The sequence below is a fragment of the Syngnathus floridae genome, unplaced genomic scaffold (genome assembly GCF_059516105.1).
Source record: "Syngnathus floridae isolate MCC-2025c unplaced genomic scaffold, RoL_Sflo_1.0 HiC_scaffold_47, whole genome shotgun sequence".
Lineage (NCBI taxonomy): Eukaryota > Metazoa > Chordata > Actinopteri > Syngnathiformes > Syngnathidae > Syngnathus > Syngnathus floridae.
Window position 1 is genome coordinate 371873 of NW_028284076.1, and position 14884 is coordinate 386756.

The following is a 14884-nucleotide window of genomic DNA, read 5'->3' on the forward strand; positions in this document are numbered from 1 at the left end:
GATGTGTTAAATCAATTACTGTTAGACATTATTTGTCTGATAATCTACCAAATCTTTGAATTGAAGAATTTGTGATTTAATTAATAGCTTGTTCAGGGTAATCAGACTTGTATATAATTCTAATGGCCTTCTTTTGAAAACTATTCTGAATTACAACTTTGGATCTTATATTACTTTGCAACAATCTACTCCGTGACAGATTAGGCAGTATAATCACATATGTTAACTTCAGTGCCCACACTGTATTTATTTATGGTTATTTGTTAAATCAAGTACTGTTAGACATGAAATAGGAAGTGTTTAACATAAATGTTATGGCTACTCACCATTGTAGCTCGCTCCTGGTCAATGATACGAGCCTCTTCTTGCAGTGGAAAACTTGCAGCCAACAAACACCGTGGAACCTAAAGGAATGAAATTAAACATTAACATTTCGCCTCGACCAATTTTCACACGTACAACGCAACGCGGCTACACTTCTGCTATTACAAACGTAAATCTCCTTAAACACAATGAGTGTTACTTACCGTGTACGCTCTAGACGGTCCAGTTGCAAGCAGAAAATAAAGATATTTCTGTTGATAATCGTCGCTGCTCAGTGGCTCACGGCCATCGCGCCAACAGATTTGAATTTTGGCGGAGGTTCGGGCAATTACGTCATATCCGCGGCATTTGACTGCGACGTAATACCCGCTTATCTGAAACGGCAGTTAAAAGTAGAGTTACATCAAGTTTTCTTGGAACCTAAACGAATGAAAGAAAACTATCATTTGGCCACAACCAACATTCACAGATACAACACAACGTGCGGGGTTGAGGTTAAAGATTGAGTGAAGGGCCCTCGTTTTAAACTACTGTTTTGAAAAGGAGTGGGAACAAGTAAGACGTATTTAATTTATTTAATGGGAAGTAGTAAGACTTATTAAATTTATTTAATCTACTTTTCTTCCCAGGCAAAATTTGATGTGCTGCAATTCCAAATTTCCAAAGTGAATGAAGGAATGAAGTCCTTTAAATTATGATTTTGTATAAATACTAGGCATTAACACAAAATCGACGGCACAAAATGGGCAGACTTTACTTGTTTGAAAAGGACTGGTTACAAGACAGACTTTTTTAATTTATTTAATGGGAAGAAGACTTATTTAGTTTAATTGATCTATTTTTGTTCCCTGCCAAAATTCGATTTGCTGCAATTCCAAATTTCCAAAGTGAATGAAGGAAAGAAGTCGTTTAAATTATGATTTTGTTTAAATACTAGGCATAGACACAAAATCTACGGCACAAAATGGGCAGACTTTACTTGTTTGAAGAGGACTGGTTACAAGACAGACTTTTCTGATTTATTTAATGGGAAGAGGACTTATTTAGTTTATTTAATCTATTTTTGTTCCCTGGCAAAATTGGATTTGCTGAAATTGTATTTTGCCAAATCTCGATTTGAGACCTGATAGGAAGTATTAAACGCTTAGTTAAATCAATACAAGTTGGTAAGAAGAGCGAGTAATGTTGGTTGAACCGATGAATGAAGGTTGAAAGCAATTTAAATTATGACTTTGTATAAATACTAGATATTAACAGAACATCTACTGCGCAAAATGGGCAGAGTTTACTTGTTTGAGAAGGAGTGGCTTATTCAAAACTAAGATTTATGTAATCTGTTTGTTCCCAGGCAAAATTGGATGTGATGCAATTCCAAATTTCACCACATGATGGTGCCCAATTTTGACTTCATAGGACATATTAAACACTTAGCTTGTTATTATGTTCAAGGTAATCAGATTTGTTTATCATTCTAATGGCCTCTTCAAAACTATTCTGGATTACTACTTTGGATCTATTCTACATTACTTGGCAACAACATACTCTGTAACAGATTAGGCAGTATAATCACATATGTTAACTTGAGAGTGCCCACACTCAATCTACTTATCGTGATGTGTTAAATCAATTACTGTTAGACATTATTTGTCTGATAATCTACCAAATCTTTGAATTGAAGAATTTGTGATTTAATTAATAGCTTGTTCGGGGTAATCAGACTTGTATATAATTCTAATGGCCTTCTTTTGAAAACTATTCTGAATTACAACTTTGGATCTTATATTACTTTGCAACAATCTACTCGGTGACAGATTAGGCAGTATAATCACATATGTTAACTTCAGTGCCCACACTGTATTTATTTATGGTTATTTGTTAAATCAAGTACTGTTAGACATGAAATAGGAAGTGTTTAACATAAATGTTATGGCTACTCACCATTGTAGCTCGCTCCTGGTCAATGATATGAGCCTCTTCTTGCAGTGGAAAACTTGCAGCCAACAAACACCGTGGAACCTAAAGGAATGAAATTAAACATTAACATTTCGCCCGGACCAACATTCACACGTACAACGCAACGCGGCTACACTTCTGCTATTACAAACGTAAATCTCCTTAAACACAACGAGTGTTACTTACCGTGTACGCTCTAGGCAAAATTGGATGTGATGCAATTCCAAATCTATCTGAAACGGCAGTTAAAAGTAGAGTTACATCAAGTTTTCTTTTTTAATCAACACAATCATTTACAACCGTTGACCAGAAAGAATCGTCGAAATTCGACGTCCCCCACAAACGCCACGCTCACTCGCTTTTCAGGGCAACAAAAGTACTTCTTTTTAAAAACGATGAGTTGTACTTACCGTGTACGCTCTGGACGGTCCAGTTGCAAGCAGAAAATAAAAATATTTCTCTTGTTAGTCGTATGTTACCATCCGCTGTGTCTTTGTCAACATCGCCGCCATTTTCCTACTTCCTGCTGCGAGCCACGCCCACGGATTTAAATTTGGGCGGAAGCTCTTTCCATTGGCGTCGTTTTCGCGTATAGCAAATCCGATTGGTTGGGAAGGGGGCACGGTTATGCAGCCGAGGAGTCCTGTGATCGGTGGGATGTAAAGTAGGCGTCGACGTCACGTCCGCGTCACGTGACCACGACGTGGCAGACGTCAAATAGCAACCGCTGTTTTGTTTAGTAGACTTACAGTTGTTATGCATTGACATAATGGCGCACACACCAAATAGATTTAAATAAATTAAATAATTCTTCTGCCCACTCTCTTTTAAACAAGTTAACTCTCCCCGCGGATTTGAATTCCGGCGAAAGTTACGCCCATCGACGTCACGTATGTCACGTGACCACGACGTGGCAGATGTCATATAGCAACCGCTGTTTTGTTTAGTAGATTTACAGTTGTTATGCATTGGCATAATGGTGTGCACTCAAAATAGATTTAAATAAATTAAATATTTCTTCTGCCTACTCCCTTTTAAACAAGTTAACTCTGCCCACGTCCATTGACGTCTTGTCTGCGTCACGTGACCACGACGTAGCGACGTCATATAGTAACCGCTGTTTTGACCAGTAGACTTAGTTATTATGCGTTGACATAATGGCGCACTGGTTAGCATGGCCACCTCTTAAGCATGATGATGCGGGTTCGACGCCTGATCAATGTTAGCATGGAGTGAGCTGAAGTGCATGGCGCTGAAGATTTGAATCTTTGAAATGCGCTGAGGTCTGACATATCAGGCAGAATGGTTTGCCATCACGTTCAACAAAAAATAGAAACTTTCCCACTCTGATTAAAACGTCCTGTGTTCATCTACGTATTTTCGTTTTGCTGTGCATCTTTTCCCTGCCATTTCGAGAGCCCAATTGACACTCATAGTTTAAAGAAATGTGTTTGCCCATCCTACTTTGTGGAATTTCACCACATGCGCTTTTGACCAAAATACCAAATTGAACTCAAGTGAAGCCAACACGCACAACCCCCCCCCCACACACACACACACACACACACACACAAATGTTGATATGAACATAAAAGAGCCGCATGCGGTTCGGGAGTTGCGGCTTGGCCAAACCTGTACTATACAACTTTATTTGTATAAAATTTTCACAACAGCTGTCACACAAACAAAGCGGGAAAAACCGAAGACGTGCGTGTTCCGCCCACGCTGGATTTATTTGCACCTTTGAAAAGACACCGTATTGCCGCAGATGTGGCAAAGAGTACTTTTGGGCATCTGAGACGGAAGGATGTCCAAAGCATCACGTCACCTGCTCTGGTAGGCATGGTGGTGGGACGTTGAGGTCAACCGCTTTGGGGTTGGCTGACTCTTTGATCGCAGGATGCCACACACTTGAAGACAGAAGCAGAAAAGCAGAGCTAAATGCAAAATGTACTCACCGGTGACTCCAATTTTTTTCCCCCCTGAAGAAACAGCTGGACGGGTGGCCCCGGCTGGCCAGTGGGACTCTTGTTATTCTGACCCTTTTTAGTGCGCGTTTGGGGCAACAACCGTTTTTTGTGGCGCTCTCTTCTGGTTCAAAAGTGCCCTGCATGTGAATTTGCTTTTCCTGCCTTCTGATTGGATGAGCGCCGGTGTGACGCGGTGCCTCTGTCACCGTGGCGGGGGGTATACGTTGGCATCGGAGCGTCTGCCAACGTCTGAGACCGGCTGGCAGTGTATCGGAGGTGTCGAGTGCGGTGCCGCTGGAGCTCACTCACCAGCTGGTGTTAGGGCCACAGAATGAAGGCCAAGGAGAAGAATAGAAAGAGAAACAGAAACTTCTCCTCCAATTGTTTGATTTGTCTCTTCTGAGCTTCGATGAATTCTTTCAGCTCTTTGTTCCTCTAGGACGGACAAATGGAAAGTGGCATTCAAAAGCCAGTAAGCGTGCAAGTAAGTGCCGGGCTGGCTTTGGGCCCTTACCTGTTGCGCGCTGTGCAGCAGATCCATTCTCTCTTGGAGGATGCAAGCGTCGCGCTCCCTCAACTCGCACATCAGGGCTCGCTTCCATTGGTCCACGGCGCTCCTAAGCTCTTCTCTCTGATCCGCCGTCAGCACGTCATTCACGCCAGCGTGGCTGGCTTTTTCGCCGTCCGTGGCGGGGCAGTCCCGCTGCGGTAGCGCCTCGTACAACATGGCCTCCAGCTCCAGGATCCTCTGGGCCGCAATCCTCGTCCATCAGTGGTCCGGCGGGAGATTTGAGGGCGGCTTACCTTATGAGCCTGGTCCATGGAACACTTCCTGAAGTCCAACTCTTCATCCAGGTAGCCCTTCTGCTTGCAGAACATATCCTAGCACAGCTCAAGGTCAGAATTGTTGGGGCACATTGCCGGAGTTCCCCTTGGCTGATGTCGCGTGTCTGTCTACCTTCTCACTTTCAATGTCCAACATCTTCTGTTGAAGTGCTGACTTGGTCACTTTGATGTATTCTAACCACTGAGGAAAGGCTGCTGTCACATAAGCAGAATGCGAGAGCGTGCGTGGACGTGCGCGTTACCTTCTCGGCTAGGGTGAGAAGGGTCCTGGCGTGAATCACGACCACCTGCTCCTCGTTGGTGAGATTCTGCAAGAGCCCAAAGGCACAGCGTCAACAAGCTTCTTTCAGCGCAAAGCCTTCCAAAAGTCACATTTGAGCCGCCGAGTCTCGTGGAGTGCGAACATAAGGAGTTCGACATACACTTACGGCGTTATAGCCCAGGATGTCCAGCTTCTTCATCAGATCACTGATGACGATGTCCGGGGGAAAGGCGCAAGGAGCAATGTAAGGTGTTCTGGGACCTCGGGTTAAGGTTAGGGTTGCGAGGGACGCCTTACGTACGCTCACGCCCTCGGCCTCGCAGTAGATCTGCAAAGGGCTGAGGCCGTCTGGGAAACGGACTTGCAGAAACTTCAAGACGGGGGAGCGCCACTCCCTCTCCTGAAAGGCAGAGGCATGCATCCGTCCGTCCGTCCGTCCGTCCGTCCGTCACATCTCTGGCCTCAACACGCTTGTGCGAGTCTTCCCACCTCCAGCTCCAGGATGCGGAACTCAAGCAGTTCGTTTTGGTCTCGGATATCCTGGATGTGCTCTTTCAGACGCGCTTCTTCCGCCTCCATCCGCCTGACCTGAAAAGACAGTCAGACCTCATCTGCGGGGCTTCCCGACAGGTGTGACGCCAAGCGACTCCGCCCAGCGCCTTTCTTTCCGTCACCTTTTCGGCCAACTGCTGATTGCTCTGACGCAGCAGCTGCTTCTCCTCCACCCACTTGACATTCTAGAAGAGACAAACGCGTGGACAGCTTTGGAATGTTGTGTCATTTTCATCCACAAATTCTTTGGTTGACTGGAAAATGACATTTGCTTTTCTCCGCATTTTCCCAGCCACGTTCGGGGGGGGGGGGGGGGGGGGGGGGTTGGTCCAGTAATGCCAGACGGATGAGTGACTGAAGAATGTAGCTATTTTGTCTGAGAAAAAGGTGTGCTCATTGATGAGCTTACCTGTCCTTGTTGCTTCAGCGCTGACTCCAGATCTGCTACTCTGCTTTGATAGTGACCCATTTCTACCATCAGCTTTTCTCTGGTCTGAAAGGAGGAGGAGGGAGGCTCCTCCTCCTCCTTTCAGACCAGAGAACACCCGAGGCTGGGTGAGAACGGGGAGGCTGCGACCCGGCCGGGGGTTGCGGGAAGGGGCGCCACCTTGATCTCCTTCTCGGCGTCGTAGTCCCCTTTCGCTGGTCTGGGCTAGCAGAGCGTAGGCTCGTTGCAGCGCTTGATATTCTTGCGTCAGCTGGCGGTAGCGAAGCTCCGCCTCTTCATGCACACACCAATGCAACACAGCACTAGTACCAGAATCAGTCAGACCGGCGACAAAGCACCCGCGACGCAAAGACGAGTCCGATTCCAGGCTGAAGAGGAATGTTTGGTGTCAATACGCTGGCAGAAATGGCGGGCTACCTCTTCGGGTTCCGTGTCGGGGGTTCTGTCGGTGTGAAAAGACAAGGACGATCCGTCCGAGTCCACCAACACGTCTTCGTCGTAGCCGTAAAATGTTTCGATGACCTGCGGGCGCGGAAGCAAACATCTCTCTGAACAAACTGAAGCGACACCTCACGATGAATCGACGAGAGGAACGATAGCGAGAAAAAGGCCATTTCATCTTGCGCAACACCAAGCAGCCGCAAACAAACAGACTCACCTTGCAGGACCTCACGCTTTGTTCCTCCTCAGAGATTCTCGACGTCGGTATCGTAGCAGCAAATCTCTCTCCTGTCGACACAAATAATCCGCCTTTGAGATTCTTTGGATGCAAAGGGAACGAACGGCTCCGGCGCAGAAACAAACGCGACTCACAATGACATTTCTGACATGAGCTCCTGTCTCCAGAGCCTGAAAAACACGTCACCGGCGATGATTGGAGGGACGCTCGTCTTTTCCAAAAGTGACAACTACAGGGTGTGTCAGGGTTTTCCAGATTATCTTTATCGTATCATTGTGTTGCTTTGACTTTGACTGCGACCTGTAATAAATAATATTATTTATCCCTTATTTATCCCTATCGCTTATCCCTTCCTACACAAAGTCGTAAAACACCCCTTGCTATGTTTTGACTAGAGGTCAAGGGCTTCCTCTATTCAATCCACTCTTACACCCACCCTGTTTCTCTTAATTAAAATGCTCGTGCAGGAGCCGAGAGTCAGACTTCATTCGTACAACGGATGGACTCTCCACCTGCAGGTGTCCAAAAGAACTTACTTGTCTCCCGTGTGGTTCTTGCAAAATAAGTTGGAGCGAGCGCAACTCTAACAGGGTGCATTTTGCCACTAGCTGCCTACGGACAATGACGTCGCGCTCGCGGCTCATGGTTGACGGGCTGAGCAGCCGGGCAAGTCCGTCGTTTTCAGCGCACAGCGAGTGGCAAAGGCGCTGACAAAACGGGAGCTTTGAGCTGCTGAAAACGGCAAAACAAGTCTAAAGCGTGTTCAAACGCGTGCGCACAATGCTCCTGCTTGAAAGGTCGGAATTTAAGGGGCCAATTTTTTGGATGGCGGCCGCCGGCCAAGCTTTGGACGGAAAAGGTTTCCTGGCGACAGCGAGCGAGCGCGGCGCTGCCGTACGTGCACCGAGTCGCCTGCCTGAAGACCTTGGACAAGTCGTCGATGATGTGCCGCTGCTCCACAACTTGAAGGAACTCCATTTCACCGTCCTGCTGGCCGCAACCGCGGTCCAGGTCATTGAGCGAACTAGGCCTTCTCTGTGGAACACAAATGCAGTGGACTCTGTTGGCACGCCGCCGTTGTCCGCGTCGACTTACCAAGCTTGCCATCTCCTCGTTCTCCTGGGTGACAAAGCGCACTTTGTTTTCAAGGCGACACAGCACCAGCGAGAGTTCTTCATTCTTCCTGCTCAGGCGTTTGTTTTTGTACAGGAGTGGCAGAAACTGGCTTTCTGTTTCTCTCAGTCGCTTTAGCTGCAAGCATGAAGTGCGGGATGTGAAAGACGCACAACACGCGGGCCAGAACGTATCCATTCCTTTTGCATCGGTTTGAACGGAATCGTGGCTTTGGCTCCCAATAAAAGACATCTACCAGGCAACCGACTCGCCGCGCCGCTCAACTAATAAGCAAGCGCAATGGGTGCCTCGCTGGATGGCGCGCATCAAACGTAGCGCAAACCTTCAAGCGTGCCGTCAATAAATTACCAGTTCATTGCGCTCTTCAGAAAGCAGGGCGTTTCGATCCTCCAGTTTCCTGATGACTGCGCTGAGCTCAGCGATTTTCAGATGAAACCGTCGCGTGTCCCGATCCTCCTGAGACTGAAAACGCCCCGCAACACACACACACAAGCACTCGTTCAAAGTTCAAAACTGTTTTTGTGCTACCTTCCTCCAGCAACGAACTAAGTCATGCGTACTGCAAGTGTGTGATGAGGTGGCTTACGCAATGAAGAGGATTGCTAGTAGCGGCGTTGACCCCACTTCCAGGGTAGTTTAGGCCCGCCCTTTGGGAATCCCTCAGGGCAGCGATCTGCTGCTCGGCAGCCTGAGTCTGCAGCTGAAGGCGGTGGACGTGGCCGGCCCCAGGGCTTCATCCAAAACACTAACCGCTCTGTCTTTCAGCTTGATCTCATCCGTCTGGATGTACAAACGGGGAGCGCTCAGGCAGGCGGGCAAACTCATTTGCCAGAATTGTGACAAAAACAAAGAGAGCAACCGGCCAATTTTTTTCTTGAATCGACTAGAACACCTTTGCTGTGACAAAAGCGAAGCGAGCAACCGGACATTTTCTTCTTGTGAAATAGAATAGAATAGAATGCCTTAGGTGTCATTGCACTGCAGGTATACAACGAAATTGGGAACATAGCCACGCACCGCGCATCTGATCAGTCCTACCAGTCGGCGGATCTCCCTCTCGCAGTCTCTCTTGGTTCGGCTCAGCTCCTCCCGATGCTGGTGATGAGCCGATCGGAGCTCGGCCGCTCGGGACTGCCAGGCCTGCTGGGCCGCTGCCAGGGCTTCTTCCGCGCTCCTGGTGGAGGCGACACCGCTCGGTCTCCCGACACCGCCGCGTCTCCTCCACCTCCGCCAGCAAAGCGCCCCCCCTCCTCACCTGAGCAGACATTGCGCCACACCGGGCCGTTGAGACCGCAACGGAGCGCCGCGACGCTTACTGGGGACAAGCTACACAATACGGTAGCGGCCGCATCGAAGCCCGACGTGGCGTGCGGATAGTCAGACACGGATAGAGCGGATCACCTTGTCCATGGAGCCGTCCCTCAGGCTGAGGACCAAGGCATTCAGTCGCTGGATCTCTCCATCTTTGATTTTGATCACTCTCATCAGCTCCATTTCATGCTGCCGCAGTAATGTCTCCCTGGTAATGGCTAACTCTTTCTGCTTCTCCTCATGGAGTTTGCTTTTGAGTTCCGTCATGGCGGCGGTGGCACGGTGGTGCTCCGCCCGCAGGTCCTGACTTCTCTCTCTCTCCAGACAGCTGACCTGACATGACTTAGACTTAGACAAACTTTATTGTCATCTTGTCTGCACATGGTGCATACAAAACGAAATTCCGTTGCATACGTCTTACAACAAAGTAGTGATATTGCAGTTGAATAGAAGTAACATATCCTATGAAAATATATATATATACATATATACTATATATATATATATATATATATATATATATATATATTAAAAATAAGTATAAAGTGCAGCAGTGATAATTATGCAATAGTGCAAGTAGGCAAAACAGTATTCAAGAGTGTGCAGAGGAATGCTAAACCATGTATTAAACTTCTATTTAAAGGGTTTATACAAGTTCAGTAAAGTTGGTAGTGCGAGATAGTGCAAGATAGAGGTCCGTAGTGTCATAAAGTACAGTTCTGTGAATGTGTGATGCAGAGTTCAGTTTAGAGCTCAACAGTTCTAGTGTTCAACAGTCTGATGACAGCAGGGAAAAAGCTGTTGCAGAACCTGGTGGACCTGCAGCGGATGCTGCAAACCTCTTCCCAGAGGGCAGCAGGGAGAACAGTCCATGGTGGGGGTGTGATGGGTCATTGATGATGTTACGGGCACGGGACATGCAGCGCTGAGATGAAATGTCCTGAATGGAGGGAAGAGGAGCCCCTATGATCCTCTCTGCTGTCCTCACCACTCTCCTCACGTTCTTCCAATCGGAGGCGGTGCAGCCTCCACACCACACAGAGAGACAGCTTGTCAGAATGCTCTCTATGGTGCTCCTGTAGAACGTCCTCATGATGGGTGGGGGCAGGTGGGCTCTCCTCATCCTCCGCAGGAAGTACAAGCGCTTCTGTGCCCTCTTGACCAGTGCCGTAGTGTTCATAGTCCAGGTGAGGTCTTCTGTGATGTGGACCCCCAGGAATTTGGTGGTGCTGACCACCTCCACAGCTGAGCTGTTGATGATCAGTGGAGCGTGGTGAGGCTGTTTTTTCCTGAAGTCGACGATGATCTCCTTCATCTTCTCCTCATTCAGGATCAGGCTGTTTTCTCTGCACCAGCCCACCAGCTGCTCCACCTCCTCTCTGTAGTCCAGGTCGTTGTTGTCTCTGATGAGCCCCACCACCGTTGTGTCGTCTGCTGACTTCACGATGTGATTGGTGGTGAACCTGAGGACGCAGTCGTGTGTCATCAGGGTGCACAGCAGGGGGCTCAGGACGCAGCCCTGAAGGGAGCCTGTGCTGAGGGTGATGACATCAGAGGTGTTCTGTCCGACCCGGACTGACTGAGGTCTGTTGGTGAGGAAGTCTAGCAGCCAGTTGCGAAGGGGGGTGTTGAAGCCCAGGTGTTCCAATTTTCCTACCAGATGCTGTGGGATGATGGTGTTAAACGCTGAGCTGAAGTCCAGGAACAGCCTCCGCACATGGGTGTTCTTCTCCTCCAGGTGAGCCAGGCTCAGGTGAAGAACGGAGGAGATGGCGTCCTGAGTGGAGCGGTTTTGCCGGTCGGCAAACTGGAACGGGTCAAATAATAGGGGGAGTCTGGAAACGATGTGACCTTTAAGCAGCCTTTCGAAGCACTTCATCATAACCGGAGTCAGTGCAACAGGCCGGTAATCATTAAATGAGGTGATTTGAGGTTTCTTCGGCACCGGAATGATGGAGGCAGTCTTAAAGCACGCCGGCACTGTGGCTTGGCCCAGCGAGGTGTTAAAAATGTCTGTGATGACCCCAGCCAGATGACTTGCACATTCCCTGAACACACGCCCAGGAATGTTGTCGGGGCCAGGGGCCTTACAGGGGTTGACTCTCCTCAGGGTCTTCAACACATCGGCGGAGTCAAGGCAGAGTACCTCCTCTTCCTGATGGGGGACAGTTTTAACTGCTGGAGTGCCGTTTAGTGCCTCGAACCTCCCAAAGAAGTTATTTAGACCATTTAGAAAGTCAGCATCAACTACACCCACCGGGGGGGGGGGAGGGTGAGTTGTAGTCTGTAATCGCCCGTATGCCTTGCCACATACTCCTGATGTTTTTGACGTCGTGGAAACGATCCTGAAATTTTCGACTGCGGTCTCGCTTCGCTATCCTGATGGCACGGTTCAAGTTGGCTCTCGCTGTCCTCAGTGTCTCCTTGTCGCCAGACTTGAAGGCAGAGTTCCGCGCTCGTAGCGTTTGACGTACCTCCTCAGTCATCCAGGGTCGTTGGTTGCCCCGGGTGATGATATTCTTAGTGGTGCTGACGTCCTCGGTGCATTTGTTGATGTAGGCTGACACAGTCATGGCACACGCATGTCTAATCTACATCGGGAAAACTGGGAGGGAGGGAGGCAGGCAGGGAGGCAGGCAGGGAGGCAGGCAGGGAGGCAGGCAGTGTCTGTCTGTTGAGGTTTTCACCTTGTTCTTCTCCTGCTGAAGTTCTAACTGGACGTCCATCAGTTTGGTTCTCAGCTCGTCATTGGCGGCCTGAAGGGCGTCCGTTCGCTCCGCCTTGGCCCGCCCTGCCGGAGCTCGTTTGGACATCTCTTACTCGAGTCTCGCCCGGTCGTCAGTCAGAGATCACAACATTTGTACCTGGAGAGCACAAACGCAGCGCTGTTTTCCACTGGCTTCGAACTCAACTTCAATCGGTACCGTAACTTACAACATCATAAACATAGAACTAGCTTGACTTATTCATTGAATAAATGCATTTGGTTCTTCAAAACTGCATCACGCAACATAGCGTGACCGAGACGGCCGTTATCCACCTGCGTGAAGTTATTTGGTGAAATGAATGAGATGTTTAAGACACCATCGTTCTGTCTCTATGTAGATGAAGGTAAATAATCGATTGCTGAAGGTCCAAAGGTGTTGTGATAAACAAATAAACATATTAGTGATTAGTGACATATTTGTGATAAACATATTAGGCAGGATAATCACATATGTTAACGTGACTGCCCACACTGTATTTATTTATGGTTATTTGTTAAATCGAGTACTGTTAGACATGAAATAGGAAGTGTTTAACATAAATGGAAGACGAAAGGGGTACTCACCATTGTAGCTCCTGCTGGTCAATGATACGAGCCTCTTCTTGCAGTGGAAAACATACAGCCAACAAACACCGTGGAACCTAAAGGAATGAAATTAAACATTAACATTTAGCCTCAACCAACATTCACAGATACAACGCAACGCAAACTACACAAACGTAAATCTTTTTAAACACAATGAGTTGTACTTACCGTGTACGCTCTAGACGGTCCACTTGCAAGCGGAAAATAAAGATATTTCTGTTGATAATCGTCGTGTTTGTATCCGGTGTCTCGCTCAAGGCCATTGCGCCCACAGATTTGAATTTTGGCGAGAGTTCAGCCTATTGACGTCATTTCCGCGGTGTAATACCCGCATATCTGAAACGGCAAAGTTAAGAGTAGAGTTAAATAAAGTTTTTAGTCAACGCAATAATTTACAACCGTTGACCAGTCGAAATAATCGTCGAAATTTGGCGTCTGTGGCTGGAAGCAGACGCCGAGTTCGACATTCCTCCCAAACGCCACACTCCCTCGCTTTTCAGGGCTAAAAAAAAACAGTTGTAATTACCTTGTACGCTCTAGACGGTCAAGTTGCAAGCTGAAAACAAAAATATTTGCCTTGTTAGTCATCGTGTTACTAACAGCTGTGTCTTGTTTGCCAGAACTGCCGCTTTCCTACTTCCTGTTGCAAGCCACGCCCACGGATTATAATTTTGCCGTGAGTTCCGCCTATTGACGTCATGTCCGCGTCACATGACTGCGACGTAATATTATCTAAAACTGTTTGTGCGGTATTGTGTTGTTCTGTGCGGTATTGTGTTATTCTGTGCGGCGTCGTGTTGTTCTGTGCGGCGTCGTGTTGTTCAGTGCGACGTCGTGTTGTTCAGTGCGGCATGGTGTTGTTCAGTGCGGCATGGTGTTGTTCAGTGCGGCATGGTGTTGTTCAGTGCGGCATAATGTTGTTCAGTGCGGCATAATGTTGTTCAGTGCGGCATGGTGTTGTTCAGTGCGGCATGGTGTTGTTCAGTGCGGCATGGTGTTGTTCAGTGCGGCATAATGTTGTTCAGTGCGCCATAATGTTGTTCAGTGCGGCATGGTGTTGTTCAGTGCGGGATGGTGTTGTTCAGTGCAGGATGGTGTTGTTCAGTGCGGCACGGTGTTGTTCAATGCGGCATGGTGTTGTTCAGTGCGGGATGGTGTTGTTCAGTGCGGCATGGTGTTGTTCAGTGCGGCATAATGTTGTTCAGTGCGGCATGGTGTTGTTCAGTGCGGCATGGTGTTGTTCAGTGCGGCATGGTGTTGTTCAGTGCGGCATGGTGTTGTTCAGTGCGGAATGGTGTTGTTCAGTGCGGCATGGTGTTGTTCAGTCCGGGATGGTGTTGTTCAATGCGGGATCGTGTTGTTCAGTGCGGGGTGGTGTTGTTCAGTGCGGGATGGTGTTGTTCAGTGCGGCATGGTGTTGTTCAATGCGGCATGGTGTTGTTCAGTGCGGGATGGTGTTGTTCATTGCGGCATGGTGTTGTTCAGTGCGGCATGGTGTTGTTCAGTGCGGCATGGTGTTGTTCAGTGCGGCATGGTGTTGTTCAGTGCGGCATAATGTTGTTCAGTGCGGCATGGTGTTGTTCAGTGTGGAAAGGTGTTGTTCAGTGCAGGATGGTGTTGTTCAGTGCGGCATGGTGTTGTTCAATGCAGGATCGTGTTGTTCAGTGCAGCATAATGTTGTTCAGTGCAGCATGGTGTTGTTCAGTGCGGCATGGTGTTGTTCAATGCGGCATGGTGTTGTTCACTGCGGGATGGTGTTGTTCAATGCGGGATCGTGTTGTTCAGTGCGGCATAATGTTGTTCAGTGCAGCATGGTGTTGTTCAGTGCGGCATGGTGTTGTTCAGTGCGACATAATGTTGTTTAGTGCGGCATAATGTTGTTCAGTGCGGCATATTGTTGTTCATTGCGGCATGGTGTTGTTCAGTGCGGCATGGTGTTGTTCAGTGCGGCATGGTGTTGTTCAGTGCAGGATGGTGTTGTTCAGTGCGGCATGGTCTTGTTCAATGCGGCATGGTGTTGTTCAGTGCGGGATGGTGTTGTTCAGTGCAGGAT

At 48.2% G+C, this 14884-nt stretch overlaps 1 protein-coding gene and 1 long non-coding RNA gene across 4 annotated transcripts; both read right to left on the minus strand.

Annotated features, from left to right (window-relative positions):
• Positions 1-5584: 5584 nt before the first annotated feature.
• On the minus strand, positions 5585-12325 carry LOC148378403 (janus kinase and microtubule-interacting protein 3-like). Of its 3 annotated transcripts, XM_088367931.1 has the most exons (3): positions 12167-12325; positions 6030-6092; positions 5585-5943 (listed from the first exon to the last, which is right to left on the minus strand). In XM_088367931.1, exons 1-3 carry the CDS (start codon positions 12290-12292, stop codon positions 5818-5820), a joined length of 315 nt encoding a protein of 104 aa, XP_088224057.1. In that variant the 5' UTR covers positions 12293-12325; the 3' UTR covers positions 5585-5817. The 3 variants fall into 3 exon arrangements, 1 of the variants encoding a protein (XP_088224057.1); XR_015855924.1 differs by lacking the exons at positions 5585-5943; positions 6030-6092 and adding an exon at positions 9213-9384; XR_015855923.1 differs by lacking the exons at positions 5585-5943; positions 6030-6092 and adding an exon at positions 11470-12084.
• LOC148378404 (uncharacterized) lies at positions 6105-7080 on the minus strand. Its single transcript, XR_015855925.1, has 3 exons — positions 7014-7080; positions 6773-6877; positions 6105-6628 (listed from the first exon to the last, which is right to left on the minus strand). It is a non-coding gene; the product is annotated as an uncharacterized LOC148378404 (long non-coding RNA).
• Positions 12326-14884: the final 2559 nt, after the last annotated feature.